Below are 27,456 nucleotides of genomic sequence, written 5' to 3' on the forward strand. Positions count from 1 at the left end.
GGCCTCTCCCGTTGCGGCGCACAGGCTCCGGACGCGCAAGCTCAGCGGCCATGGCTCACGGGCCCAGCCGCTCCGCGGCATGTGGGATCCTCCCGGACCGGGGCACGAACCCGTGTCCCCTGCATCGGCAGGCGGGCTCTCAACCACTGCGCCACCAGGGAAGCCTGAGAACACTTTTATAGAGGGGAAACTAAAGTTGGGAGGCCCACAGTAAACAAAGAGTTCTTGTCTCCATTGGCTGAGTCCTTGCCAGAAAAGAGGGACATTCCTTCCTCTTCCTATTGGGCTCTGCTGTCATTGCAGCACATGAGAGCTCCCTCTTCTGGTCTCCAAACTCTATTTAGGAAACCCAGCAGGACTCTGCGGGGCCTTCCCAGAGACAGACACCAGCTGACCCCTGTGTCCCCTGCCTCTTGTTTGTAAAAAAGCTTTAACCTCCTAGGCCTCCCCCGAGTTTCAAAGACCAAATTTAATCAGAGAAATGAGAAAATGCAGAAACAAAGGAAAACAGTTAAGCCAGACAAAATAATCGTTTAGCCATAAAACAAAGTCAAGAACCTTTAGTTCCTCCCCAAGTCCAGGTTGTCATCTATGCTTCCGAGCCCCCGACTTGGGTTCCATTAATTTGCTAGAGTGGCTCACAGAATACAGAGAAACATTTTACCTACTACATCACAGGTTTATCATAAAAGCATATAACTTGGGAACAGCCAGGTGGAAGAGATGAATAGGGCAAGATATGGGGAAAGGGTGCAGAGCTTTCATGCCCTGAGCACACCACTCTCTCCAAATCTCCAGGTGTTCACTGACCTGGAAGCTCTCCAAACCCCAACATTTTGAGTTTTTATGGAGGCTTCATTACATAGCCATGATTGATTAAATCATTGGCCATTGATAATGGATTCAACTTCTAGCCCCTCTCCCCTCCTGGGAGGTCAGGGTGGGACTGAAACTTCCAACCCCATCTCACTAGGTTGTTTCCCTTGGCAACCTTCCCCCATCCTCAAGGACTTTCCAAAAGTCACCTCATTCACACAGTCTGGTGTCCTCGACAGAGGTTCATTTTGAATATCAAGATACCTTTATGATTCTCATCACTTAGGAAATTCCAAGGGTTTTAGGAGCTCTGTGCTACGAATAGGGAGAAAGACCAAATACATATTCCTTATTATACATCACAATACCACACCTTCAAAATATTTCCAGTACTTCATTAGACTTTTGTAAAAAGTGCACTGGAAAGCAGGCAAGCAAGGAAAATGGGCATAATGGGGAAGATATTTGGGAATATATGTAAATAAACAAGAGATGATCATTACACTGACCAATGATGGTAATGAGCCTTGAGCTGTGAAGTATGATTAGTAACTCAATCATTGTACAAATAGCAAAATATAAATAATAATTGAATATTGTACTATACACTTAAAATCTTTTGAGAGGGTAATTTCATGTGTTTTTTACCTAAATAAAATAAATAAATAAAATTTGAAATTTCTTCCTGGATTTTTTTAAAATCTCAGTTGCATTGTTCAAGCCTGTTCTTGCTTAACTAAAATAAGTCAAATGAATGACTACTGCCTTATCTCACGGGGTTCTCAAATCTAGGATGAAAAAAAATGGGCCAGTTTGCATCAGCTCAAGTAAATACCAGTGTAATACTTTAATAAAATGGCACAAGTAAATTTTCTAGGAAGTGAAATCCATTTCATCTTGATGCATCAGGACCAAAAGTGACAGAAACTAATTTGAACCATAGAACTGAAAATGGAGGAGGTACATTCCTTGGCTCCTCATCTCAGTCCACTCGGGTTGCTATCATACTATAGACTGGGTGGATTAAAAGCAACAGACACTTATTTCTCATAATTCTGGAGGCTGGGAGTTCAGTGTCAAGGTGCTGGCAAATTTGGGTTCTGGAAAGAGCCCACTTCCTGATTCATTGATGGATGACTTCTCACTGTGTTCTCAGATAACAGAAGGGGCAAGGGAGCTCTCTTTTATAAGGGCACTAATCCCATTCCTGAGGGCACCACCCTCACGACCTAATTACCTCCCAAAGGCCCCACCTCCTAACACCATCACCCTGGGATTTCAACATGAATTTTGGCAGGAAGTGCTATTCACACCACAGCACACCTGAAAGGGTGTTGTGCCATCCAGCTCCCGTCCAGCAGATCTCTAATGGCCGAATGTCTTCAGGATATATGCCACATCTTCTCTCCAAGCTCTTCCTTCTGGTGGAGTCCCCAGGCAGATGTCTCCTATTGGCAGCCTTCAGCTTCTACTAAAATCAATCTGAGCCTAGCAAACTGTGCTATTGTGATCTATAATAAGAAATATATATTTGGTCTTCCTCCTTCTCCTGGTACAGAGCTCCTGAAACCACTGGAATTTCCTATAATAAAAGCAATAAAGGTTTGTTTGTTCTGTTAATGAGGTGACTTTTGGAAAGGCCCTAAGGATGGGAGCTGGTTGCCTGGGGAACCAATCATGTAATCAGGGGGTTGGAACTTTCAGTACCACCCCCTGACCTCCAGGGAGTGAAGAGGGGCTGGAGATTGAATCAGCTGCCAATGTCCAATGATTTAATCAATTATGCCTATGTAATGGAGGCTCCAAAACACCCAGAAGGACTGGTTCCAGGGAGCTTCTGGGTTGGTAGAAATTTGGGGAGAGTGGCACAAGCAGAGAGGGCATGGAAGCTGGAGCCCTTTCCCCGGGCCTTGCCCTGTGCATCTCTTCCACCTGGCTGTTCCTGAGTTACATCCTCTAATAATAAACCAGTAATCTAGGAAGTGAAACACTTCTCTGTGTTCTGTGAGCTGCTCTAGCAAATTAATCAAACCCAAGGAGGGGGTCATGGGAACCTCTGATTCGGTGGGACAGAAGCACAGAAGACAACTGGACTTGTCACTGGCATCTGAAGTGTGTGTGGTGGGGGGCAGTCTTGTAGGACTGAGCCCTTAATCTGTGGGATCTGATGCTATCTCCAGGTAGATGGTGTCAGAATTGAGTTGAATTGAAAGACACCCAGCTGGTGTTGCAGAATTGCTTGGGGGTATGGAGAGCCAATCCCACCCCACGTTGGAATTGGAGTCAGAATCCTTTTGTAAACAAGAGTCCCTCTCTTCCAAATGCCTCAACCAACGCTTAGAGTTGGTGTCATGCTGGTCACTGAGATTGTCGCCATGACCAGGGAAAGGGCCTGAGCGATCAAACCTCCTGTTCAGGGCTGGGACCAGCACCAGCCAGAGAAAGGCAGTAAATTCTTGGCAAGCCCTGACCACACGGAGCCACATATTAGCCAGGAGGCCAAGGGAAGAAAGAGAAGAGATGAGTAAGAGAACACTGGAAGGCCTACGAAGTCACCTGCTAGGCTGGGGAGGTGACGGGCTTGGAGATGACCTCACAACTCCAGGAGATAACCCAGGTGAGGAGAGACCACTATCCATACCCAGGAGCGAGAGCCAGAGCCCATATCACTGCCAGGATGCTCCTGGAGAACGTGCTAGCTGCAACCTCCACCCTTCAGGAGAAGGGAATAACTTATGTAAAATTAATGATTAAACTTACAGATAGCAAATGTTAAGTTTCTTTTAATGCTCCAGTATTAGAAACAAACTTTGGACAACGTTTTAACTTTTTCAACTCAAAAATCATGTCAAAACTAATGACTCAATTTAATGTTTTAATTGCAAATATAGTGCTAACTTTTTTAGATATTTTAGTCAAAACTTTTAAATAATTCAATGTCCTAAAAAATCCAAATATCCCAATGGTATTTCTACGCTTAAAGCAACATTAAGAATATTTCTAGGGGCTTGAGTCACTATATACAACTCATATAAAGTTATTCCATCATCCCAACCCAAGCAAATAGGAGTTTCTTTCCCAGGGCTCTGAAGGGAATGAATGATAGGGCACTGAAGGGAATGTTTCCTAGAGATCAGAAACAATTCCCCAAGGAGCACCACGCCTTTCATATGTGAGCTCACCAATCCAGAGCCCCCACCCTAAGCATCTCCTCTCACATTCATGCGCAGGCCACTGTCCACCTGCCCTCATCACCCCAGGGCGGGTACCACACAACTAGGGACAGGCCCTATGCCCCAAGCCAGCTGAAATTACTCAAACCAGGCAATCCTGAGTCTGCTTGCCCTACCTTATCTTGTCTTTCCTGTAGAAAAAACAAGGGTCTTTCTCAAGTTTTCCCCTCGCTCCCCCTGCTTCCAAGCAGAACCTGGTGTTTCTCAGTGTGGCCCTGTGAGGTGTGTTGTGCCTCTCCTCTTGGGAACTGTGAGTATAACAGATATCTTTTCAATGGCAGTCATGTCTTGATCTGTTGGCCTCACCATACCTGAATAACAACAGTAATAATTTTTTTAATTGGCTGTATTTTAAGTAAGACAAAGCCAAGAGCAAGAGGCAGCAGTGGGTATGGCTGGGAGCCAAGTTCCTAATTATGTGTGGACATCAGTGGCTGTGTGCAGAGCCAGGGCTTACACAGAAGGGGAATGTGACCAGGTTCCGTAATATCCCAATGCTCAGATGCCGGGTTGTAAGGGAGGCTAAGAGTAAGTTTATCTGCCATTTTTCCAGGAGCAATAGCACCCAGCCCCTTTCTAGAATCTGGGGAAGTTGCAAAAAGCATTAAAACTGCTTACTTCTAAGGCAAAACCAATTCTTGGTTGTGGAGAAACAAAGCCACGTAAATAAAGTGACTATCAATCTACAGGGGAAAGGTTGAGTTCAATAGAATGTATGCTGGGCAGCCAGGAGTTATGCAGTCATGGAAAAGATTTAGAGCTTTCCCAGAAAACCTGAAGGGAGGCCTTAAGAAAGACTAGGTAAATCTATGCATATCAGAGTCACATATTGTGAAACAATTACACAAAAACAATACCTGTATAACTAATAAGGAAGAATTCACAGAAAGTTGTTACTCTACATGGGGAAGGGAAGTGGAATGAGAAGCAGGGGGACAGGCAGGTAGTAGCATATGCCCTTTGATAAAGCCATGCAGGTGTGGGTACCTGGAATAGGAGCTTAAAATAGCCAACCAAAGGCACCACCCAACACAGCCACTGGACACTGTACTCCCAGCCTGCCTGGAAAATCATTTTTCGAGCCCATTCCACACTGGAAAATATTACAGGAGGTTATTGCTCCTCTAGAAAAGAGCGTTTGCGCTTAGGTATGAGGAGTTATTTGGTGTTCCAGCATAGGACTCTGGGAAGGATGCTGTACCCAGAATCTAAGGCTGCAGACAACACCAAAGGAAGATGAGCCTGGGGTCTCGGGTTCTGACTCGAAGAAGTCTCTAAGGGAGACCTGGTGGTGAGCTCATTACCATATCCAGGCCTGTGACTGAAGAGTTCCAAACTCGAACCCATCATCGCCGCTCCGCTCCCCACCCCCCAGCTCTTCGCCTCCTAAGGTGTGGGAAAAGCTCCGTCCCTCCCAAAATTCTGGATCGCCCCCTCCCCGCCAAGACAACGAAAGAAGAGCCAAGGGCACTAGGAAAACCCCCACAAGTCACTTGACACCGCGCGCGGGTGGCCTCAGAACAGCCAGTCGCGTTGCTAGCGTCTCCATTTCACGCCCAAGGACCTGGACGCGACGGGCGGGGATGGTGCACAGGAGGGTGACCGCAGAGCCCCCACCCACCCAGGCCGTCCTGGCGCTGGGATCCTGCGCGACGGGGCTTCCCGGACACAGAAAGAGTAGCGCGCGGGAGGGCGCTCAGGGGCTGCAGCAGTGCAAGGGTGCGGGATACAGGGACGCGCGGACACAGGATTTCAAGGGTGCTAGATAGAGCTCAAGGGCGTAGGAGTGCCGCAGTGCCAGGACGCAAAGGGATGGCAAGCGGCACACACCGTGCAAAGACGCAGATGGCGGGGAGGGTTGTAGAGGCGGAGGGGAAAACCTTCCCTGAAGAACCCGCTCCAGCCTACAGTCTGGGGACTGCCCGCGCAGGATCAGAAAGAGCGGCGGCCTCCGGTATTTATCCGAAAGGGATCATCTGGATTGGTTCAAACTCAATCTTGCCCGCCCCTCACGACAAGCCTATTGGCTAAGGCGCCTCCTCGAGCTTTCCAAGGCTTTCTATTATTCCACCACCTCTGCGGCGTCCTTCAATTTGGCATGTGAGTTTGGAATTTCTTGTATTTTATGCACATTTGTGCCTTAATGTTTTCACCCCTGTCTTTGGATATTATCGTGATTTCCTGACACGCTCGTAACACAGGAATGCTCCTGCTTTGGGGCGGGGGCTGGAGGGGTCGGGGGGGAGGGGCTGGACAAAACCACCCAGACCAGCCCTGGGATGTCCCCTGTGTGTGTCAGGGGTGAGGCCGTCTGCCCACCCATCCCCCAGTCACCTTCCCTTCGCCCCCACCCTGTCCATATCCCAGAACCCTCCCTACACCCCTCATTGCCCACCGAACCGAGGAATCGCCCCGGTTGGGGGGGGGGGGGGGGGGGGGGGGGGGGGGAGGGGCTGGACAAAACCACCCAGACCAGCCCTGGGATGTCCCCTGTGTGTGTCAGGGGTGAGGCCGTCTGCCCACCCATCCCCCAGTCACCTTCCCTTCGCCCCCACCCTGTCCATATCCCAGAACCCTCCCTACACCCCTCATTGCCCAGCTTTCCTTTCTGTAAAACCCACCATTCCCATCCCTCCTCCTGCCCAGCTCCTGGCCTCCCCCTGACACCTCTCCCCCCAGCCCCCAACGCCCCGCTCCACAGTCCTCCTCCCCCACCCCCTAGCTCTCCCTTCCCAGGTCCAGGCTAGGTCTCCTGAAAATACCAAAAATATAAAATATAGCAGTAAAAAAAGAAAATTATTGTCATAAAATCTCGTCTGTGTTTTCTGTATTTTCTCAATACTGCTGGAAGTTGCTAGATTCACTTTCAACACCCCTTAAGATCTTTGAATTAATGTAGTTAGATAGGAAGTAAGAGAAAAACACGGTGTATGCATGGGGAGAGGTGACATTCCCCTGGAAGAACAAACAATTAGAACCGCCCATGTACCGGTGCAGCTTCGAGCTGGCGGTGGGGAGGGGGCTTGGGTTCCTTCTGTGCCCACTGACCCCAGCCTTGCCTCTGACGCCTTCTGCGTCCCCACGGTCTATCCGGGTGTGACTGTCGCAGCTCAGAAGCCGATGGACGAACGTGCCCAGCCTCTGTGTGTCTGTGTGTCTGCGTGGGCGTTGAGATGGAAATGACATAGTCCGCAAGCTGTGCGTCCATTGCTGCTTCTCAGATTTCGTTTCGCGGTCCTATCTCACTTCTGCAGTTGTGGCCGCCTGTCCTTCATTCACACCTGGCTCTGGGATTAGATTGCAGCCCTACTCTTTTCTAATTTACTGAAATAAAATGGGCAAAGAAGTCATTTGGCCAACACGGGTGTTTGGAAAAGACCACTCAGTTATCTTGCGCAGGATGCGGGCCAGCATCTGCCTATCTTGCGTCCCGCGCGCGCACGCGCGCGGCCGGAAGAGCCCTGGATGCCAGCGCATCGGAGGGCAAGGCATTGGAGACTGGGATCCCCAGCCCTTTGCCACGCGGGGCATCCCTCGGTGGTGGCAGGAGGATGGCTTTTGTCCTCAGAGTGTCCGCTGCAAGCTGTGCTAAAGGACAAAGGCGGCCTAAACCGTCTTTTCCTTCTTCGCAATCTTGCATTCTGTGAGGTTTACTTTTTCTCTGCAGAGCTCCACGGCACGCCCTGTAATTTCAACTACTCACTTTCCTGCAGCGCTCAACCCTAAAGAATTAAAACTCTTCTTCAATAAACCTCCGTGTTGTCTTTTCTGTACCTGCGGGGTGCTGTCTCCAGTCAGATTCCTCCCTCCCTCCCAGCAGGCTTTGTATATAGCAAGTGTTACAATTCCGATATAGAAAGAATCAGCATTCTATTGAGGGAGGCGGGGGGGGGGCGGAATATATGTGTTTGCCATTGCAATGTATCAGTTATATGAAATGCTTGTTTGTGAGAATTTTAAAGTGATTTGACTTCTTGCCTGAATGAGGAGAGAGCTTACTGCACATTCCCCTAGGAGAAAAGAATGGCTTCATTCGTGCATCACAAAAATCCAGGATGATAAAACGTGCTCATTTCATGCATGAAGTAGGAAACAGATGGGCCCCTGGGCCAAAGAGCTGGTGTTTGTCAAATGGAGCAAAACTGAAGTTTTGTCCTCAGCCAGACGAGAGCGAAGCCCGTTTCCCTTCCTCCAATAATATGGAGGGAATGAACTAGCAGTGGGGAATTTGTTGCAGCAAAAATAGAAATGAGACTTTTCTGATAAACAAGGAAAATAAGGAAACAATGAACAGGCTGGGAAACAACATACACAGGTCTGAAAGAGTTAAGCAGGCTTGGTTATTCTTCAGCTGTTACTACTAAAAAACACTTGTAGCTAGTCTTGTCCTTCACAAAGCTGATTACTCTCTGACTCCATAAGAATTCCCCTTTGCACCTGGCTTTTCTTCTCCCCCTACACTCCCTTGTAGCACTCTTCATTTCATAAAGAAGGTCACGAGCCTATAACTTCAGGGACACCAGACCCGGTTGCTGCCTGACGCCTGACGCCAGCTTTGGCCATGAATTTGCAGAAGAAAAGGAATGCAAGACCTTCATTACTTTGAGCCTTATCACCTACCCCAGACCATGAGGCCCAGGCTATATAACCTTTCCCTCTTCCCCAGGGAGGCGGGCACAGTTCTTGAGGCGCTAGCCTGCTGTGTTATCCCCTTTGCCAGGCAAAGATTAAAGCCATTTTTCTCATTCCTCCAAAACTCTGTCTCCATATTTCTTTTTGGCATCAGTGCACAGAGAGCCAAGATTTTGGCATCATGCATGCAACAATTTATTCAATGTATATATGGGATCTAGGCACTGTACTCCAGAAATGATAACAAGGGGAAAAAAGGTGTTTATTTTGGGGTTTTTAAAAATCATCCAAACCCCTTTTTAAATTACTCTTCCAGGCTATTATGCCCAAGCACTGTCTGTCCCTGATTGTTAAGCTGGAGATCCTGTTTCTTTGTTTTTCTTTCTTTTTCTGTTCTTTCTTTGCCTTCCTTTCCCCCCACCACTCCTTCCTTCTCTTTTCTTCCTTCAGTCACTTTTTCACCCTTCCTTCCTTCCTTCCTTTTTTTCTTTCTCTCTTTCTTTTTCTTTCTTTCTCTCTTTCTTTCTTTCTCTCTTTCTTTTCTTATATCTGGAAAACCTCAAGCCTGCGCTATAGTATTCCATCTGTCTATACAAAATGTTGCTCTTGATCCAGAGGACTGTCTCTTGTCCATTCGGGCTGCCATGATAGAATACCATAGACTGGGGGAGCTTCAACAACAGACTTTTAGTTCTCATAGTTCTGGAAGCTGGGAATAGAGATCAGTGTGCCAGTGTGGGTGGTTTCTGGTGAGGGCCATCTTCTACATTGCAGAAGGAGGGGAGGGGGAGACGAAGAGGCAGAAGGAGAAGGAAAACAGGAGGAGGAGAATGGGAGGTGGAGGATGAGGGGAACTAAGCTCTTTCCTGTCTCTTTCATAATGGCACCAATCCCATTCATGGGGGCTCTACTCTCATTCAACATGTGAATTCTGAGGGAACACAAACATTCATTCCATGAGATTCTGGTTCTGATTGCCTGGCATTAACCAGCCTCTATGTGGGAGGATAGCGGTTTCCAAACCTTAGCACCTACATGGAAAGACAACTTCTTACCCAAACCCCTTCCAAGAAATGCTCATTTCCTATCCCATGCCAAGTTTTCTTCCAAGCCTTCCTATGCCGCAAGGAAGACAAGAAACCTCACCAGGACCCAGTGCAAGGACCAGCTTTCCAGGGGCTGGCAGCAACCAAACGAGGTGAGGGGACTGTGGGTTGTACAAACTGCTGCATGGCCTGCAGGCCAAGGGCCATCCAGAGACAGCTTCATGGTCCAGTGACCTGGGCTGACACTAGAGCAGCCCTGAGAAGCACTCTGTGCTTGGTTCAGTGCTCTGTTGTGTCCATCTTGAAATTCTTAATAGTTTTTTGACAAGGCACCCACATTTTCATTTTCCTCTGGGCCCTGGAAATCATGTTGCTGGTTCCGCAAAATACCCAAATCATATCCTACTCAAACCTCAAGTCACAGATTTTCTATGCCAGATGCCTGGGATAAATACTTTTGCTACTGAAGGGGTTCCAGACATACCACCCCAAAATATGCCGTATTGGGCATATTGATTATTTTGGGCTGAAGTCACTTGAAAAATAGCAAATGCTGGGAAAAACTTTCTCTGAACTCCCCTCATCTGCCTAAAAACAGTTTCTTCAAAATGAATTCAACTGCCATTAATTCCCTCCTGAGAGTTTCATCAGCAGAGGAAGATTGATTCATCACAGGAGAGGAGACTAGAAGTCAATGCCACACCCAGACAGACTTTGTCACAAACTATTGATATCATATCTCCTGTTTAGTCTCCTAAGGGCCCAGTCATCTTTCCTAGTATCATTTACTCTCCTCTAAGATGACTACTTCTCCCCTTTTCCTATTAAGATGGTATATAAGGTCTCAAATCTCAACGCTTTTTGGGGTATTCACTTTTTTTCCCCTGCAATGCCCCCATGCACATAATATGTAAAAATGAATAAATTTGCATAACTTTTCTCCTGTTACTCTGCCTGTTGTCAGTTTACTTCATCGACCCATCTATTGAACCCAAGAGGGCGGAAGGAAAGTCTTTTCTCCATAACATTACAAACGTGTTAACAGCTTCAATAACTACCACCAATGAGCCTTAACTGAGTTTTAAGAATAAAAGGCAGCTTGCAGTCCGAGAAGTCTGTGCCAACTAGATCTACAGGCGAAAGGAAAGAGATTTTTGCTTTGAGTGTATCTCCTGTGCAAGATCAAGCTTCAGACCTCTTCTAATGGTGCTGGGGGTCAGGGTGAGACCAATTATTTATATACATTGGTCATTAAGTCTCTGGTATAAAAAAATAATGGTTACAAAAACAGTTTGAATAAATGATCCAGAAGCACACAGTTGTTATTAAGGTGCCTTGTATTCAAAGACTATTTTTAAAAAATTGATTTGGAGATTGTGGAATTAAGTGAAATTCCATCTGCAGTACTTTCAGCTTTCTACTGCAGTAGAAATTTTAAGATATCTGACTGGTGTTTTTCCCTAGAAACTTACATTTAAACACAGAGCAATGCATCTTGATTTTGATAATATTTTTTTCCCTACACATCACATCATATGTATTATTCCCTCTTCAAAAGGAAATTCGATATCCAAAACCAAAAATATCTAGGTGTGGTTAGTGCAGAGCTTGGTACCACTAGCCTGACTTCCAGGGCCAGTTCCCCACCTCATCAGCTGTTTCATTTGAGACGTATTTTTTTCTGCCTTTTGTCACCCATCTACAAAATGAAGTTAATTATAGTGTATACGTGGAAGGGATGTTATGAGCACTAAATTGAATTAAGTATTCATTAAGTGGTTACCTAGATCATAATGAGCTCTCTAGAAATGTTTGTTAAATCAACTATATATTTTTAAGGTAAACAGATAAAATAGTTAATACTGAGCATACCCAAAGCAACTCAGGGGACACACAATCTCAAGATGTCCAATGGACCTCAGAGGACAGATTTGCAAGCAGGGGGCACTGCCTCAGCTCATAGGGCTTATTCATTCAACAAACACTTATTCATTCAACAAACACTGATTGTATCTCTGCTATGTGCCAAGCTCTGTTCCACCTTGGAGATTTAGAAGTGAAGGACACATCTCTTGCCCTGGCGATTACAGCTTATTCCATGTTCTAGTGGGCAAGAGAAAGCCTTATGCTCCATATTTATGTGATGGAGCTGCCCATGGCTCAGAGGGAGCTCAGCTGAGGCAGCCCCGGCTGTGGCTGGGTCTCTTCTGAGAAGGAAAGGATGAAATGAAGCCAGGAGAACTTGAGCACTAAATATATGCCCACACCTCGCCATCTGCCTGACACACATTCACTCACAGCAATCCTATTAGGTAGGCATTGATATCCTCACTTTATAGATGAGGAAGTAGAGGGGCAGAGAAGGTGAATTATTAGCCCCAGGTAGGGAGCTAAGCACAGGCTATCTAAAGAGTGGCTCCCTGGCATCTCTCCTCCACTTTCTTCACACCCAAACCTTCTAAGGCAAATAGGATCCCATTTGGGCTTCTTCAAACTTATGCTTGTGTAGGTATCTTGAAAGCACCTTGCTAACTTCTCTGAATGCAGTGAGCCACTTTGTCTTTTGTGGGTGCCATTAAGTTTCCTAGCCTGTTTGAATAATGCTCTGGATGAAAAAAAAAAAAGTTGCCAGGTAAATGACCTCCACAACCGTGCTTCAAAAACTATGATGTGCATAGAAATCTGTTTAAAATGCAGATTCGGACTCAATACATTTGGGGTGGGGCCCAAGCATCTGCATTTCTAATGGGCTCCCCACGTATTCCTGTGCTGAAACAAGTGAGAAATGTGAATTCATACTTGTGTATACAGAAATTAATTTAATAAGGAGTAAACTTGGGGACTGGTGACTTCAGTTAAAAACAAGACAGGCCCCAAATGGAGTCTCTTATGCTAAGCTCCCCATCACCAAACCAAGACTTGACTTATTTCCTAGAAATAACATCTTAAACGGTTCACTAGGAATCGCCTGATCAGCACTAGTTAGGTAATCGGCCTCATAGACCCCTGCCATCCCCTTCAGGGAAGTAACCTTGGAGTAACACCTGCTTTTTTGCCTAGTGTATTTTCCTTGTTCCTGCTCCCTCTGGCTATAAAAGTCTTTCATTTTGTACAGACCCTCTGAGCTCCTTTCTATTAGCTAGACTGGATGCTGCCCAATTCTAATCGATTTTTGCTCAAACTCTTTAAAATTTTAATATACCTCAGTTTATCCTTTAACGGTTCCATAACGTACGTTCTCATGGGTAAGTAGAGAACAATAATAGTATCTTACCCTTGGAAATTATTAGGAGACCACATGAGATCATACATATCAAACACTTAGCATATAGCTGTCACTTCAAACGGGTTTGTCTAGTCAGTATTAACAATAACAACAATATGAAGGACTAGTGTTTCCTTTGAAACTCATTCATTTCCTCCCTCCAGTTAAAAATCTGCCCTGTTGCTTCCAATGTAAGTACCTTAGTATACTTTAGTATGTTTTCAGTACTACTTTCTGTACTTCCGAAAGAACCGTTCGCATTTACTCTTGAATTCTGAAAGGAATTATCTCCTTGGCCATTGGAGGGAAAAATGATAGGAAATAAATGATTGGAATGGCACTTGGAAGCTGCCATACCCCTCTGCTGAATAAGCACAAGCTTCCCATCCCTAGCTCTTTGGCTAAGGAAGAAATGTCCCCTTGCGTTTGTCTCCTATCCAGAAAAAATGGAGACACGGGATTAAAACGGGTTTTATTACCTTCTTCATTTTTTTGCCCAGGTCCAGACTGGCAACTAAACAAAGACCCCTCTCCCGTTACAACAAAGGGTTTGAACAAAAATGCTCAACCTGACTCCATGAGCACAGCAGACGCGCCTTCGGATTGGTTGGGCTATTGTCCAATAGGAAAGAAGAGCCGGCATCTCCTATTTACATACATTCTTTGCGGACCAGGCAGAGCGGGGCGGGCCGTCCAATCCGATTCTAGAGATTTGGAGCCTTCATTTGAATATGGGAAAATAAATAGTGATGTCCACCGCTTCACTTGTGCCAAAGGCGCAGCCCAAGGAGAGGTCCTAGAAGGCAGTCAGGTAGGCTTAGGACGGCCAGAAGAATAAACGCGGCCATAAGTAGAGTTAATCCATCTACGCCTATAACATGCTGTAGCAGGTGCTTTCCAGCACAGATATCTCTTCCAAGGCCATGGGTATCATGACCTCGTGGATGAAGGACACCTTACAGCTCACGCTTCAGCGAGGCCTGCTTCCTGGCGCGCTACAATCGCTCTTGTAGGTCCAGGGAGGCGCAGAGGGTTGCACACCTGTTGCAGCCCCATGAGCAGTGTGCCGTGCCAGAAAGTACTAAGACTGTCAAATACACCAGCTTCAAGTGAGGCGGGCCACTGTGCTCCAGAAACCAAAGGCTATTTTCACAGCCGTCTCCGTGCTTAGAAAAAGAGCGTGCCACCTGTTATGGTCGTGAAGGGCTGTTCAGTTGGGATTATGGGAGAGATGGAGTGCGCTCCTGAAGTAAAGCTAAGCTTCTTTTCTTAATGGCATATTCACCAAAAAGAGACCTGCTGTGTTAGTCTTGGCCCCAGCCAGAAGCCTGAGAGGGTGTAACCCTGACGCTTGAGCCGTTGAACCCAGTCCAGGCCTTTCTATCTGCGTGTGGCGAGAGACCTGCGAGTGAGGGGCACGGATCTCCTCCAAGAAGGCTTAATGCCCACCTCTCCCTCTACCCATACCCCCTCGTGGGTCAGGCCGGGGTGTGCTGGACATGACACTGGGTGAGGCTCTGGGTGTTGTAACACAGACTAGGCAGCGACTTTTGGGGCCGTCCTTCCCGCGTTTGCAAGGCAAAGCATCATGAGCTTTTGCTCAAAACATTTAAGCAGCATTGAGTTTGAGCAACTCCTTTTAAGCACTAACGCTATTCCTGTTTGAAATATCGAAACGGCAGGAGGACAGGTACTGGTCTAGACCCTCATACTCAGATATAATCCTTCAAACTAGATTGGTATTCTTTTATCCGAAAAAAAGTGTATACTTTTTTAACATATGCCTCATAAACCGTTTAAGAGCTTTTTTCTCCTCAGTCTTACTGAGGTATAATTGACGTACAGCATGGTACAAGTTTAACGAACTGGAAGTTTGTACCTTTTGACTGCCTTCATCCAATTCCCCATCTCCTCCCCACCCCTGCCTCTGGTAACCACAAATCTGATCTTTTTCTATGAGCTTGTTTGCTTGTTTTTGAAGTGTAATTGACCTACAACACTATGTTAATTCCTGGTACACAACATAGTGATTCCATATTTCTAAACATTTGAAAATGATCACCATGATAATCTAGTTGTCATCTGTCAGTATACAAACATATAATTATTGACTGACTATATTCCCCATGCTGTACATTTCATATCTGCGACTCATTTATTTTGTAACTAAGAGCTTGTACCTCTTAATCTCCCTCACCTATTTCTCTCCTCCTTCAACCCTCCTTCCCCCTGGAAACCACCTGTTTGTTCTCTGTATCTATGACTCTGTTTCTATTTGGTTATGTTTGTTCATTTGGTTTGTTTTCTAAATACCACATATAAGTGAAATACAGTATTTGTCTTTCTCTGTCTGACTTATTTCACTTAGCATAATACCCTCTATGTCCATCCATGTTGTTGCAAATGGTAAGATTTCATTCTTTTTTATGGCTAATACTCCATTGTATATATAAACCACATCTTGTTTATCCATTCATCTACTGATGAGCACTTAGGTTGCCTCCATATCATGGCTGTTGTAAATAGGCTGAAATTAAAATCAGGGTGTTTTTGAATTTATGTTTTTGTTTTCTTCAGTTAAATACCCAGAAGTGGAATTGCTGTATTACATGGCAGTTCTATTGATATTTTAAATTTTTTTGAGGAAACTCCATTCTGTTTTCCATAGTGGCTGTACCAATTTATATTCCTTTCAAGAGTGTATGAGGGTTCCCTGTTCTCCACAGCCTCATCAACACTTGTTATTTGTTGTCTTTTTGATAATAGCAATTCTGACAGCTTGAGGTGATATCTCATTGTGGTTTTAGTTTGCATATCCCTGATGATTACTGATGTTGAGCATCTTTTCATGTGCCTGTTGGCCATCTTTATGTCTTCTTTGGAAAAACATCTATTCAGGTCCTCTGCCCATTTTTTTTTTCTTTTTTCTTTTTAATTTATTTTGTTGAAGTATAGTTGATTTACAATGTTGTGTTAATTTCTGCTGTACAGCAAAGTGATTCAGTTATACATATATATACATTCTTTTTCATATTCTTTTCCATTATGGGTTTATCACAGGATATTGAATATAGTTCCCTGTGCTATACAGTAAGACCTTGTTGTTGTTTTTTTTAATTACTTAGTTTATTTCATTTTTGGCTGCATTGGGTCTTTGTTGGTGCACATGGGCTTTCTCTAGCTGTGGCGAGTGGGGGCTACTCTTCATTGCGGTGCATGGGCTCCTCATTGCAGTGGCTTCTCTTGTTGCGGAGCATAGGCTCTATGCGTGTGGGCTTCAGTAGCTGTGGCTTACGGGCTCTAGAGCCCTCTGCCCATTTTTTAATTGGGTTGTTGGGGGGGGTTATGTTGAGTTGTATGAGTTTTTTGTATACTTTGGATATTAATCCCTTGCAGATATATTGTTTACAAACATCTCGCATTCAGTAGGCAGTCTTTTCATTTTGTTGATAGTTTCCTTCACTGTTCAAAAGCTTTTTAGTTTGATGTAGTCCCATTTGTTTATTTTTTTGTTGCCCTTGCCTGAGGAGACATATTCAAAAAAATACTGCTAAGACTGATGTCAAAGAGTGTACTACCTATGTTTTCTTCTAGATGTTTTATGCTGTCAGGTCTTAATCCATTTAAGTCTTTAATCCATTTTGAATTTATTTTAGTCTATGGTGTGAGATATCTTTTCCCCAATGTGTATTCTTGCCTCCTCTGTCATAGATTAATTGCCCATATAAATGTGGGTTCATTTCTGGGCTCTCTATTCATTCGGTTCCATTGACCTATGTGCCTGCTTTTGTGCCAGTACCATGCTGTTTTGATTACTGTAGCTTTGTACCATAAACTGAAGTCAGGGAGTATGATACCTCCAGCTTTGTTCTTTTTTTTCCAACAGGGCTTTGGATTCTCTGGGTCTTTTGACTTTCTATACAAATTTTAGAATTATTTATTCTAGTCCTGTGAAAAAAATGCCATTGGTATTTTGATAGGGATTGCATTGAATCTGTAGATTGCCTTGGGTAGTTTGGTCATTTTAACAATATTAATTCTTCCAATCCATGAACACAGTATATCTTTCCATATGTTTGTGTCATCTTCAATTTCTTTCATCAGTGTTTTATAGTTTTCCAAGTACAGATCTTTTACCTCCTTGGTTAGATTTATTCCAGGTATTTTATTCTTTTTGAGGCAATTGTGAATGGGATTCTTTTAATTTCTTTTTCTGCTAGTTTGTTGTTAGTGTATAGAAGTACAACAGATTTATATATATTAATTTTGTGTCCTGCAACTTTACTGAATTCGTTGATGAGTTCAAGTAATTTTTTTAGTGGTGTCTTTAGGATTTTCTATGTATAGTATCATGTCATCTGCAAACAGTGACATTTTTACTTCTTCCTTTGTAATTTGGACTCTTTTCATTTGTTTTTCTTATCTGATTGCTGTCACTAGGACTTCCAGTACTTTGCTGAATAAAAAAGGTGAGAGTGGGGCTTCCCTGGTGGCGCAGTGGTTGAGAGTATGCCTGCCGATGCAGGGGACACAAGTTCGTGCCTTGGTTCGGGAAGATCCCACATGCCGCGGAGTGGCTGGGCCCGTTAGCCATGGCCGCTGAGCCTGCGCGTCCGGAGCCTGTGCTCCGCAACGGGAGAGGCCACAACAGTGAGAGGCCAGCATACTGCAAAAAAAAAAAAAAAAAAAAAAGGTGAGAGTGGACATCCTTGTCTTGTTCTTGATCTTAGAAGAAATGTTTTCAGCTTTTCACTGCTGAGTATGATGTTTGTTAGCTGTGAGCTTGTGGCCTTTATTCTGTTGAGGTATGTTCCCTCTATACCTACACTTTATTGGGAGTTTTTATCATAAATGGATGCTGACTTTTGTCAAAAGCTTTTTCTGCATCTATTGAGATGATCATATGATTTTTATTCTTCAGTTTGTTAATATGGTGTATCACATTGATTGATCTGCAGATATTGAACCAACCTTTCATTTCTGGGATAAATCGCACTTGATCATAGTGTATGATCTTTTTAATGTCTTGTTGAATTCAGTTTGTTAATATTTTGTTGGGAATTTTTGCATCTATGTTCATCAGTGATATTGGCCTGTAATTTTCTTTTGTTGTGATATCTTTGGTTTTAGTGTCAGGGTGATGCTGGTCTCATAGAATGAGTTCAGAAGCATTTCTTACTCTAATTTTTTGGGATAGTTTGAAAAGGATAGGTGCTAACTCTTCTCTAAATGTTTGGTAGAATTCACCTGTGAAAATGTCTGGTCCTGGGCTTTTGTTTGTTGGGAGGCTTTGTTTGTTTTTTTACTTATCCAGTTTCAATCCTGGTGATTGGTCTATTCATATTTTCTATTTCTTCCTGACTGAGTCTTAGAAGATTGTATATTTCTATAAATTCATCCATTTCTTCTAGGTTTTTCATTTTACTAGCGTATAATTGTTCACAGTAATCTTTTATGATCCTTTGTAATTTTGTGATGTCTGTTGTAACTTCTCCTTTATGCTCCTTTTAAGAAGCTTTTCAATAAAACAAACGTAGCACTTTTTAAAAAATTCAGTTAACCATATGCAAAATACACGACACATTTAATAACAACTAAGGTATGCAAGGCCTTATTGGGTCCATGCTGTTCTCACTCTACAAAATATCTCATAGTGCTGGTGACTCCCAAACCATGAAGAACACCTTCAGAGAACAACCCAGTCTCCAAGAGCCAAAATGCTATATGAGATTTGGATTCACAGCTGTGTTACCTCAGGTGGACAATGGCCGTCTGACTCCTCCCTCAGGGACTCACACACATCATTTCCAGGGTCTGCCACTCATTAATCAATATTTAACCTCCTATACAGTAAATACTGTTTTGCATTTGTAATTTCTTATTAAAAGGACAGTTTTTTCCCCTCCAAAATACTTTCTTTACTCCATAATAATTAACAAATTTGACTTGAAATTTCTGATATGAAAAAGGAGTCTCCTCGATACATTTCAGATTGTATACCTGCAAAATTCCTCCAGTTCCTTCCAGGTCCTTAGTTTAAGCATTTACCTTGGTTATTTCAGATCCAGAGAATGATTCCATTGTGCTGAGTCCTAGTTCTCCTTGCCTCTATGTATTCTCAAGTATTTGGTTAACTGCCCTAGTTTAACTTTCAACTTAACAGAACATGTATTTCTTTGTTGTAACAATATGATAGACATGGTTTCTGTATACAATTTCTCTCAATTTTTTCAATCATAAAATCTCAATAGCAGGGACTCTGTATCACCTTGCCTCTTCCTTAACAGAATCCCCTCCTAGGAGAGGGCCAAATCGAGCCCAGTCTGCACCCGAGGCTGTGTGTACAACCTCCACTGGACTGTTCAGCAAATAGAGGAAACCTTTTTTTAACTTCAAGCTAATTCTGTGTACCAAAGGAGTCAACAGTACTGAGAAATTGATATTTTGCATTATTCGCAGAAAAATTTATTTTTTAAAGAATTGTATTTGCAAATTATTGTAAAAATCTTCATTTTGCTTCTTTTATTTTTGGTACTAAGCAGTGCTTTTGCCTACTGCTAGCACTATGTATCACGTTCTCTGCTGGAGACAATTTTCATTTATTAGACCTATGGTTTAAGTTCATTAAGGTAAAGAATCACCTGAATCTGGGAGACTACTTTCATGTGACTAGAAGTTTTCATTAAGATACTGACTCCCAATCTACTTTGGTAGGAGGCTGAGGGCTTGGACCCAGTCAGCAGGTTCCCATTTCAAAGTGGAGGACTGAATTTTGCAGTTTTTAATATGAATAAGGTATCTACTGAGAAAATTAAAGGTGTGGACTTGTTGATGACAGATCACTTTAATTTTTTTTAATAGATTTATTTTATTTATTTACTTATTTATTGTTTGGCTGCGTTGGGTCTTCACTGCTGCAGGCAGGCTCCCTCCTGTTGCGGTGAGCGGGGTGCCACTCCTCGCTGAGGTGCATGGGCCTCACCCTGTGGTGTCCTCTCCAGTTGTGGAGCGCGGGCTCCAGGCGCGGGCTTCAGCAGCTGTCACGTGGGCTTCAGTAGTTGTGGCTCATGCGCTCTAGAGCACAGGCTCAGTAGTTGTGGTGCACGGGCTGAGTTGCTCCGCGGTATGTGGGATCCTCCCGGACCAGGGCCCGAACCCTTGTCCCTGGCACTGGCAGGCGGATTCCCAACCACTGCACCACCAGGGAAGCCCCACTGTTTAATTTCTGTATTACAACTAGGAAGGCAAAGAAATGAGTTAAACTGCTGTGACAAAATTCCCATTTCGAGGTATTTATTTTTGTTAATACTGTTTCAGAGCTCGTATCTATAAAAGAGAACAAAGGAAAAGAAATGATGCTGCACACTGCTATCATTGTAATCATAATAATACTATATATGCCCATGGATGCACAAACTAATTGAGGCAGAAAGGAAAGGACGGAGGGGGAGGGAGGGGCGAGGGAGGGGCGAGGGAGGGGGGAGGGCGGGACCACTATCCAGCTCTTTAAATGAGGCAGGTGTCACTTAAGTTTTAATTTCGGTTTTACATATACCTATCAAAACTTATTTATGTTTAAACAATTGTGTACTGTCCAGATGATTTTTAAACACTGACTTCTGGTCACCTACAAGTGTTTTTAAATTTCAATATCCTTTTTTGTAGAGAAAGGAGATAGACAAAACAGTGTAAAAAATATATCTTACATTAGGATGAAATTCTGAGGCAGAAGTTGAATGGAGGTATGAGTTCAAGGTGAAAAAATTATCTAAAATCACTCAGTGTTAAGTAATTTAATAGTGTATTTTATGAGTTGGTATGGTTATGGTATCGAATTGCTTTTTCCATAGATACCTTTAAAAGATTGATGTGAGACCATTTTGTTTTGTAAAACGTCCTACCTTGGGATTTGCATCCTTGCAACTATTTGAACTAGCCATAAAATATTTTGGACGCCAACTTTAAAATGTGTGGGGTTTTAGAAATTCTTTTAGAGTGGACCCACGTAGGAAGAGGAATGGGGCGGGCGGGGGGACGATGGGCCGCCGTGGCTGAGGACACTCGGTGGGGGTGGCGACGTTTCCTCCCCAGCTCCGCCCGCCCAGCCGGACCAGGCATGCAACCCGCTTCCTTTGGAGATGATTCACAAAAACACGATTATTAGCCTTTTAACTGAACGTCTGTTCCTTGCCTGAGATGATGACACGACTTTTCAATCTAATTCTCAAAACGGCTTAAGGAAGTGATTATTTGAAATCTCCTTCTTACAAATGAGGAAAAACAAGGCAAGAAAAAAGGTAGGCGATGTCTTCTTCAGAGTGAAGACTCTTCATGCCAAAGCGCTTTCCCTTGAACTAAGATGACACTTTCCAAATGAATGCCATGAATCCAGAGAAAAGGGAAAATTCTGCGTCACTAGTGCCTCCACGAAAACAACGTGGCTGAAGTGGGAAAACTACATTTGCTTCGAAAAACGTTATTATTCTCTTAAATTGCCCTCCTCCCCACTCCTCTACCCCCCTTAAAGCTACCTGCAGCAGGGGTCGGCTTTTTACATCCGGCTCCTGCGCAAGGAGCGCTGCGTTCCACCACGCTTCCGTTTTCCTTTCGGTTGTCAAACATCCTGCGACTGAAGGATGCAGACATGCAAACATCCTCCCGAGAATGTTCATTGCCTTAGAATAAAGGTGTCTGGTCTAGGCGGGGATGCAGCGCCAGGCGCCACCGCCAAAGCTGCGTGACAACCCCCAGGGCCTCACCAAGTGCGTCCTTCGGGTTTACCCATCAGGGACACGGAGATGGAGAGACTGGCACGAAGTCCCACTGGGGGCAGGTGACCTGCGTTCCTCACCCACAGGCTCACACCACACGAACACAAAACTAGACATGGGAGTCCATGCCCGCAAGCCCCGGAAATGGCACTCTCCACATTCTAAGGACACTTGAGTTCAGGGTTCCTACTTTGTTTAGTGAAGCGTCAATAACCTTGAGCGAAGGCGAGGGTGTACACCTCGTCTCTGATTGCTTCCCACATTGTTATTTTGGGTCGTCATTCCATACCTGACCTCCGTAAAAAGCAGACATTCTCCCATTCCGCTCCCATACACACGCGCAGGCACGTCTACAGGGAGCGGGGAGAACGAGAACATCCTCCCAGTAACCAAGGAACCGCTAAGGATCACACATCGGATGCGTTTACATAACAACCCTTCACGTGTTCGAAACCCTTTCTCGATCTTGTGGGTGGCTCTGAAAAGAGCCTTTGGGTTCCCGGGAGCCGGGGCGTGCCTCACTTGGAGCTGGTATACTTCGTGACGGCTTTGGTACCTTCGGACACGGCGTGTTTAGCTAGCTCACCGGGCAACAGCAGGCGCACGGCCGTCTGCACCTCCCGGGACGTGATGGTAGACCGCTTGTTGTAGTGCGCCAAACGAGAGGCCTCGCTAGCAATGCGTTCGAAGATGTCGTTGACGAACGAGTTCATGATACCCATAGCCTTGGATGAAATACCAGTGTCCGGGTGCACCTGCTTTAACACCTTGTACACGTAGATGGAATAACTCTCCTTCCGACTGCGCTTACGCTTTTTGCCATCCTTTTTCTGCGCCTTCGTGACGGCCTTCTTAGAACCCTTCTTGGGTGCAGGAGCTGATTTGGACGGATCAGGCATTACGGCAGATCTTTCCAAACAGAAAAACCGATATATCTCCAGCAACTCAACTTATACGTCCTGTATTCAAATGAGGAATCAAGAGCTTCTAGTTTCTGATAGGACCAAGCGCCTCACAACGTCATCACTGGAAAAGGCGCATGCAAATTAGGGGATGGCGGCTTCCTTTTCTGATTGGCCACCATCGCTACCCAATCGGGAGGCGTCGGCTCCACTACCTCAAGACCATATATAAGGACTCCCTGAGCATTGCGGCTTCGTTGCCTGGGGTTCTATTTCTCGGCTTTCTTCTCTCCCCACGCCTGGTTGGGAGATGTCCGGGCGAGGCAAACAGGGAGGCAAAGCGCGCGCGAAAGCAAAGTCGCGCTCGTCGCGCGCGGGCTTGCAGTTTCCTGTCGGTCGAGTGCACCGGCTGCTACGGAAAGGTAACTATTCTGAGCGTGTGGGTGCTGGCGCGCCTGTGTATCTAGCAGCCGTGCTGGAGTACCTGACGGCTGAGATCTTGGAGCTGGCGGGCAACGCGGCGCGCGACAACAAGAAGACTCGCATTATCCCGCGCCACCTGCAGTTGGCTATCCGCAACGACGAAGAGCTTAATAAGCTGTTGGGCCGCGTGACCATCGCGCAGGGCGGCGTCCTGCCCAACATCCAGGCCGTGTTGCTGCCCAAGAAGACGGAGAGCCACCACAAGGCCAAGGGCAAGTGAGGCCGCGGAGGCGGGCCGGAAACGGCCGTGCGCCCCGGGGGCCCCGTGACACCAAAGGCTCTTTTCAGAGCCACCCATATTCTCTAGAAAAGAGCCGCACTGGTCGAGGGCTGTGTCTTTTTGAGCGTGTTCCTGTGCGAACCTGCGCAAGACAGGGCTCGCGGGAAACCGACCCCGAGGCATGATTTGGGTGCGCCTAGGGGCACAGTGGGCTCCGTGTTAATTTTGTGCGGGGGATGCCGTCTGACACTCGGCCGTTTTGAGTTTTACCACCACCAAGTTCATGGGGTTTCATTCCCACTCATCCTGAAGGTGTTTTTGTTATTACTGGTGACAAGCTACTTTGGTTCCGGAAAGTGTCATCACTCTGAGATTTAGACACCAAATACGTAGTTTTTTTTATCCCAGGGGAAATCTGGTAGATCTGGTATTGAAAGTGTTTAATCTTGAAAGAAACTTTACCATTTGAGGTTCTGATACGTCAACATGATTTCCATTTTAAAATGTATGAATGCATGACTTAGTTTTTTAGAGAACATGCGATCAGAATTGTATAATGTACTGGGAATTCTAAGGTCTTGGGAAGGGTTTGATAGCATTTGAAAATGTCAAATTATATTTCGAAAGTAGGTGTAAGTTTTTAAAGGAGAGCTCATGGTAAATAGAATAATTATTTAAAAGAATTTAAATTGTTAAATTTGGGTTGATCAAACGTTAATCAGAGATCCCCTTAAACTGATCGCTAAAGTCAAAATAATTTGTACCTTGAGTTTGATGAGGAAAATTACATTTGTGAATATAGTAAATTTAAAGTGAACATTGTTAGGACTAGATTAAGTAATATATATGTGGATATTTCAGAAGATCACTTCATGAATTCCACATTCTGTTACAAATAGGGGTTGTAGTGTCCCAGAGATGCTCCTGCAAAATCAACTGAGAAATGAGAATGTTAATGGCACCTACTTCATGGGGTGAAGGGATTAAATGAGTTAATCTATACTAATCCCCTTGTTTAAAAATCCCTAGCACAATATAAGAGCTCAGTAAATGTTGTCTATTCCTGCTGTCATTATCCTTAGTGATTCCATTAATTTTTTTATTATAACAATAAATACAGGCCAGTAAAATAATTTAGGAGTATTATACAATAAATAGTTATCTTACTAAAATTAGATGTACACAAACCAGGGCTCCCTAGATACTATCTGGAGCTAACCACATATCTGCTAGTCTAGAAAATATCCTAGCACTATGAGACTATTTGCACCAAAAATTGATAGGAACTATCAGTGTGGATGGAAAAAACACCAGGCTCCCCTGCAGTGTAGGTAGAGATAGCAGGACCCACATTACCCAGTGGGACCCATTTCAGTGAAACAAATTGCAAGGAATTATGGAAGAGATTATAGAGCCTTCTGGAGAGGTATACATTATGTTTCAGTGACAGCCTTCAATTCTAGCTTAAATTTGATTTTTGCGTTGATATTCATGTAGGTCATTGTATATCTTCAACTCCTTCAGCAGTATTTAAGAAAGAAAGGTTTCTCAGGAGCAGGGAGCTTGGGTTTTCCAAGTATCATCATGGAGCTCCAGATTTTCAATTCCTCAAGTGGAGTGTTAAGATGGAGGCCTGAGGACCTCCCTGGCGGCACAGTGGTTAAGAATCCGCCTGCCAATGCAGCGGACACGGGTTCAAGCCCAGGTCCGGGAAGATCCCACATGCCGTGGGACAACTAAGCTCGTGCGCTACAACTACTGAGCCTGCGTGCTGCAACTACTGAAGCCCGTGCACCTAGAGCCTGTGCTCTGCAATAAAAGAAGCCACTGCAATGAGAAGCCTGCACACCGCAACAAAGAGCAACCCCTGCTCCCTGCAACTAGAGAAAGCCCGCGGGCAGCAAGGAAGACCCAATGCAGCCAATTAATTAATTAATTAATTTTTTTTAAAAAGCGTGAAGTGGGAGGTGCTCTAAGGGGCAGTCAGTCCTTCTTTTGTCACTTCTAAGGCTGAGCTAATAACAGCCACAGGGCCTATTTAATTTTCAGTTAATTAAAATTAAATACAAAGGTGCAGTTTCTCAGTCACCCTAGCCACACATGGCTAGTGGCTACCACATTGGACAGAACAGATATAGAAGGTCTCCATCATTACAGAAAGTTCTGTTGGGTAGCTCTGGTCTAAAATCTGATCATCTCTCAGGGTTATCAGGTTCAGAAACATAAAGTATGCAGAGCTGCCTACCTTGGTAGAGAAAGCTCATCAGACTCATGCTTGAAGAAAGCACCACATGGCCCAGCAATTCCACCCCCAGATACACATGAGGACTCAGATACCCATACACCCATGTCACATTCAGAGGAGCATTATTTGTAACATCCCAAAGGTGTAAATAGCCCAAATTTCCATAACAGATGAATGGATAAACAAATATGTAGTCTATCCATATAGTGGAATACTTTTCAGCCATAAAAAGCAATGGCACATACAACATGGATGAGCCTCAAAAACATTGTGCTAAGTTAAAGAAGCCAGACACAAAGAGTCACATATTGCGTGATCCCATTTATATGAAACATCCATAACAGGCAAATCCATAGAGACAGAAAGTAGATTAGTGGTTGCCAGTGGCTGGGTGGTAGAGGGAGGAATACAGAGTGTTCACTTTTGGGGTGATGAAAATGTTTCAGAGCTAGAAAGAGGTGATTGTGAATGTACTAAATGTCACTGAATTGCTCGCTTTAGAATGGTTTATGTTTATGTGAATTTCACCTTGATTTAAAAAGAAATGTGAAAAAAAAAAAAAAGAAATGTGAACCTAATACATGGATATGCACTAAAAAGAAGAGGATACTGGGTGTCTCCATCGATTCTACCCACTAGGTGGAGTGTGGGATGGACAGGGGCTGGCCTGACTGCACGGTAGCGTCCCTTAGAGACCATGTGGGAAGAGGGGCATGGTGTCCCTTTGGGTGGCCACAGCCTTTCTGTCTGCCTGCCTCAATGGAACTTCAAGCCCTTTCTCCAGCCCACTGCCACATGTCACACATTCCCTTCACCAGAATTATCTTGGTCATTCTCCCCATGTTCCTATGAAAGATGAAGAAAGGAGGTGGGAGATCCCAGAGGAAGAATGCAGCCTGGGAAGCCTCAGAAACATCCATGCCCACTGCAGATAAAGTGTCCTCAGTTTCTGGAATTCTCAGCTTAGCCTGGCCTAAGTCAAATAGCCCACCGCACCTCTCTCCTGGGCGTGGCCTGCACCCAGCCCCTGCTGCACATCTAGTCTCTCCTCCCTACTCTATCAGTTCCCGTATGTTCACCAACATATTCAAGAATCTCCCAAGTGAAAAAGCAAATGGACTCCTCCCCCTCTCCCCGAGTTTCTGTGCTCCCCCAGACCTTGGATTAGAACTTGGAGAACTGGGTCACCTGGCTCCCAGTACCATCGGATCTGCGCTGAACTGAGCTGTTTTCCCCCTATGTCACCCTGTTACATGGCTACCCCAGCCCTGGTCATCAGAATCTGCCTAGTGCCCCCTCACTCCCCTACCCCCAGCCAGGGTCTTGTTTCCATGCATTGCTCACAAAACTTCATGAAGGCTTTGATTTTCTCCAGTGCATGCCCAGCAAAAGCTCTAAAACTGCATCCTTTCCTTTGCCCATTCCCCTCCCTCCCACCTCCTGGTCAGCTCAGTTCTACTGCCTCCTGCACAGGTCTTGTCCTGGTGCTTCTCACCTCCCTCTCAACTTTGGACCCAGCAGCCCCTCCTGTGAGCACTGCCCTTGGGCCTCCAGGCCACCTCTATCTCCCGCTGCCCTGTCTTCAGCTCACTCCCAGTCACCTGCAGCCCTCTTTGGGTCATGTCCTTCCTGTTCTCTCCTACGGGATGGCAGATCAGCCCCAAATATCCTAGAGGGCCTGTAGGTCAGCAGTTTGAGCTGGACCCCCAAGAAAGCTGGTAGTTAGTGAACATGCTGAAGGCTGGCTCATAGGCATTTGGGGCCAGCTGGGGGGTCAGTTGGTCGATCAGTCATGGGTCATTGTCGGGGGAGGGTCCCTGGGAAGGTGCTGGTCTGGCAGCCT

General features: G+C 45.0%; 2 protein-coding genes across 2 annotated transcripts; one reads left to right on the forward strand and one right to left on the reverse strand.

The window, feature by feature from the left end:
- Positions 1–22,187: 22,187 nt before the first annotated feature.
- Positions 22,188–22,686, reverse strand: H2BC26 (H2B clustered histone 26). Its single transcript, XM_007117337.3, has one exon. The coding sequence runs from the start codon at positions 22,660–22,662 to the stop codon at positions 22,282–22,284; it is 381 nt and encodes a 126-aa protein (XP_007117399.1). The 5' UTR covers positions 22,663–22,686; the 3' UTR covers positions 22,188–22,281.
- Positions 22,687–22,970: 284 nt separating this feature from the next.
- Positions 22,971–27,198, forward strand: H2AC25 (H2A clustered histone 25). Its single transcript, XM_028498542.2, has one exon. It carries the CDS (start codon positions 22,976–22,978, stop codon positions 23,366–23,368), a length of 393 nt encoding a protein of 130 aa, XP_028354343.1. The 5' UTR covers positions 22,971–22,975; the 3' UTR covers positions 23,369–27,198.
- Positions 27,199–27,456: the final 258 nt, after the last annotated feature.

Source organism: Physeter macrocephalus, chromosome 2 (assembly GCF_002837175.3).
Source record: "Physeter macrocephalus isolate SW-GA chromosome 2, ASM283717v5, whole genome shotgun sequence".
NCBI lineage: Eukaryota > Metazoa > Chordata > Mammalia > Artiodactyla > Physeteridae > Physeter > Physeter macrocephalus.

What these genes read in the sequence shown, in the direction of transcription:
- H2BC26 (XM_007117337.3), bottom strand. Translation starts at nt 22,662, where the DNA reads ATGCCTGATCCGTCCAAATCAGCTCCTGCACCCAAGAAGGGTTCTAAG.
- H2AC25 (XM_028498542.2), top strand. Translation starts at nt 22,976, where the DNA reads ATGTCCGGGCGAGGCAAACAGGGAGGCAAAGCGCGCGCGAAAGCAAAG.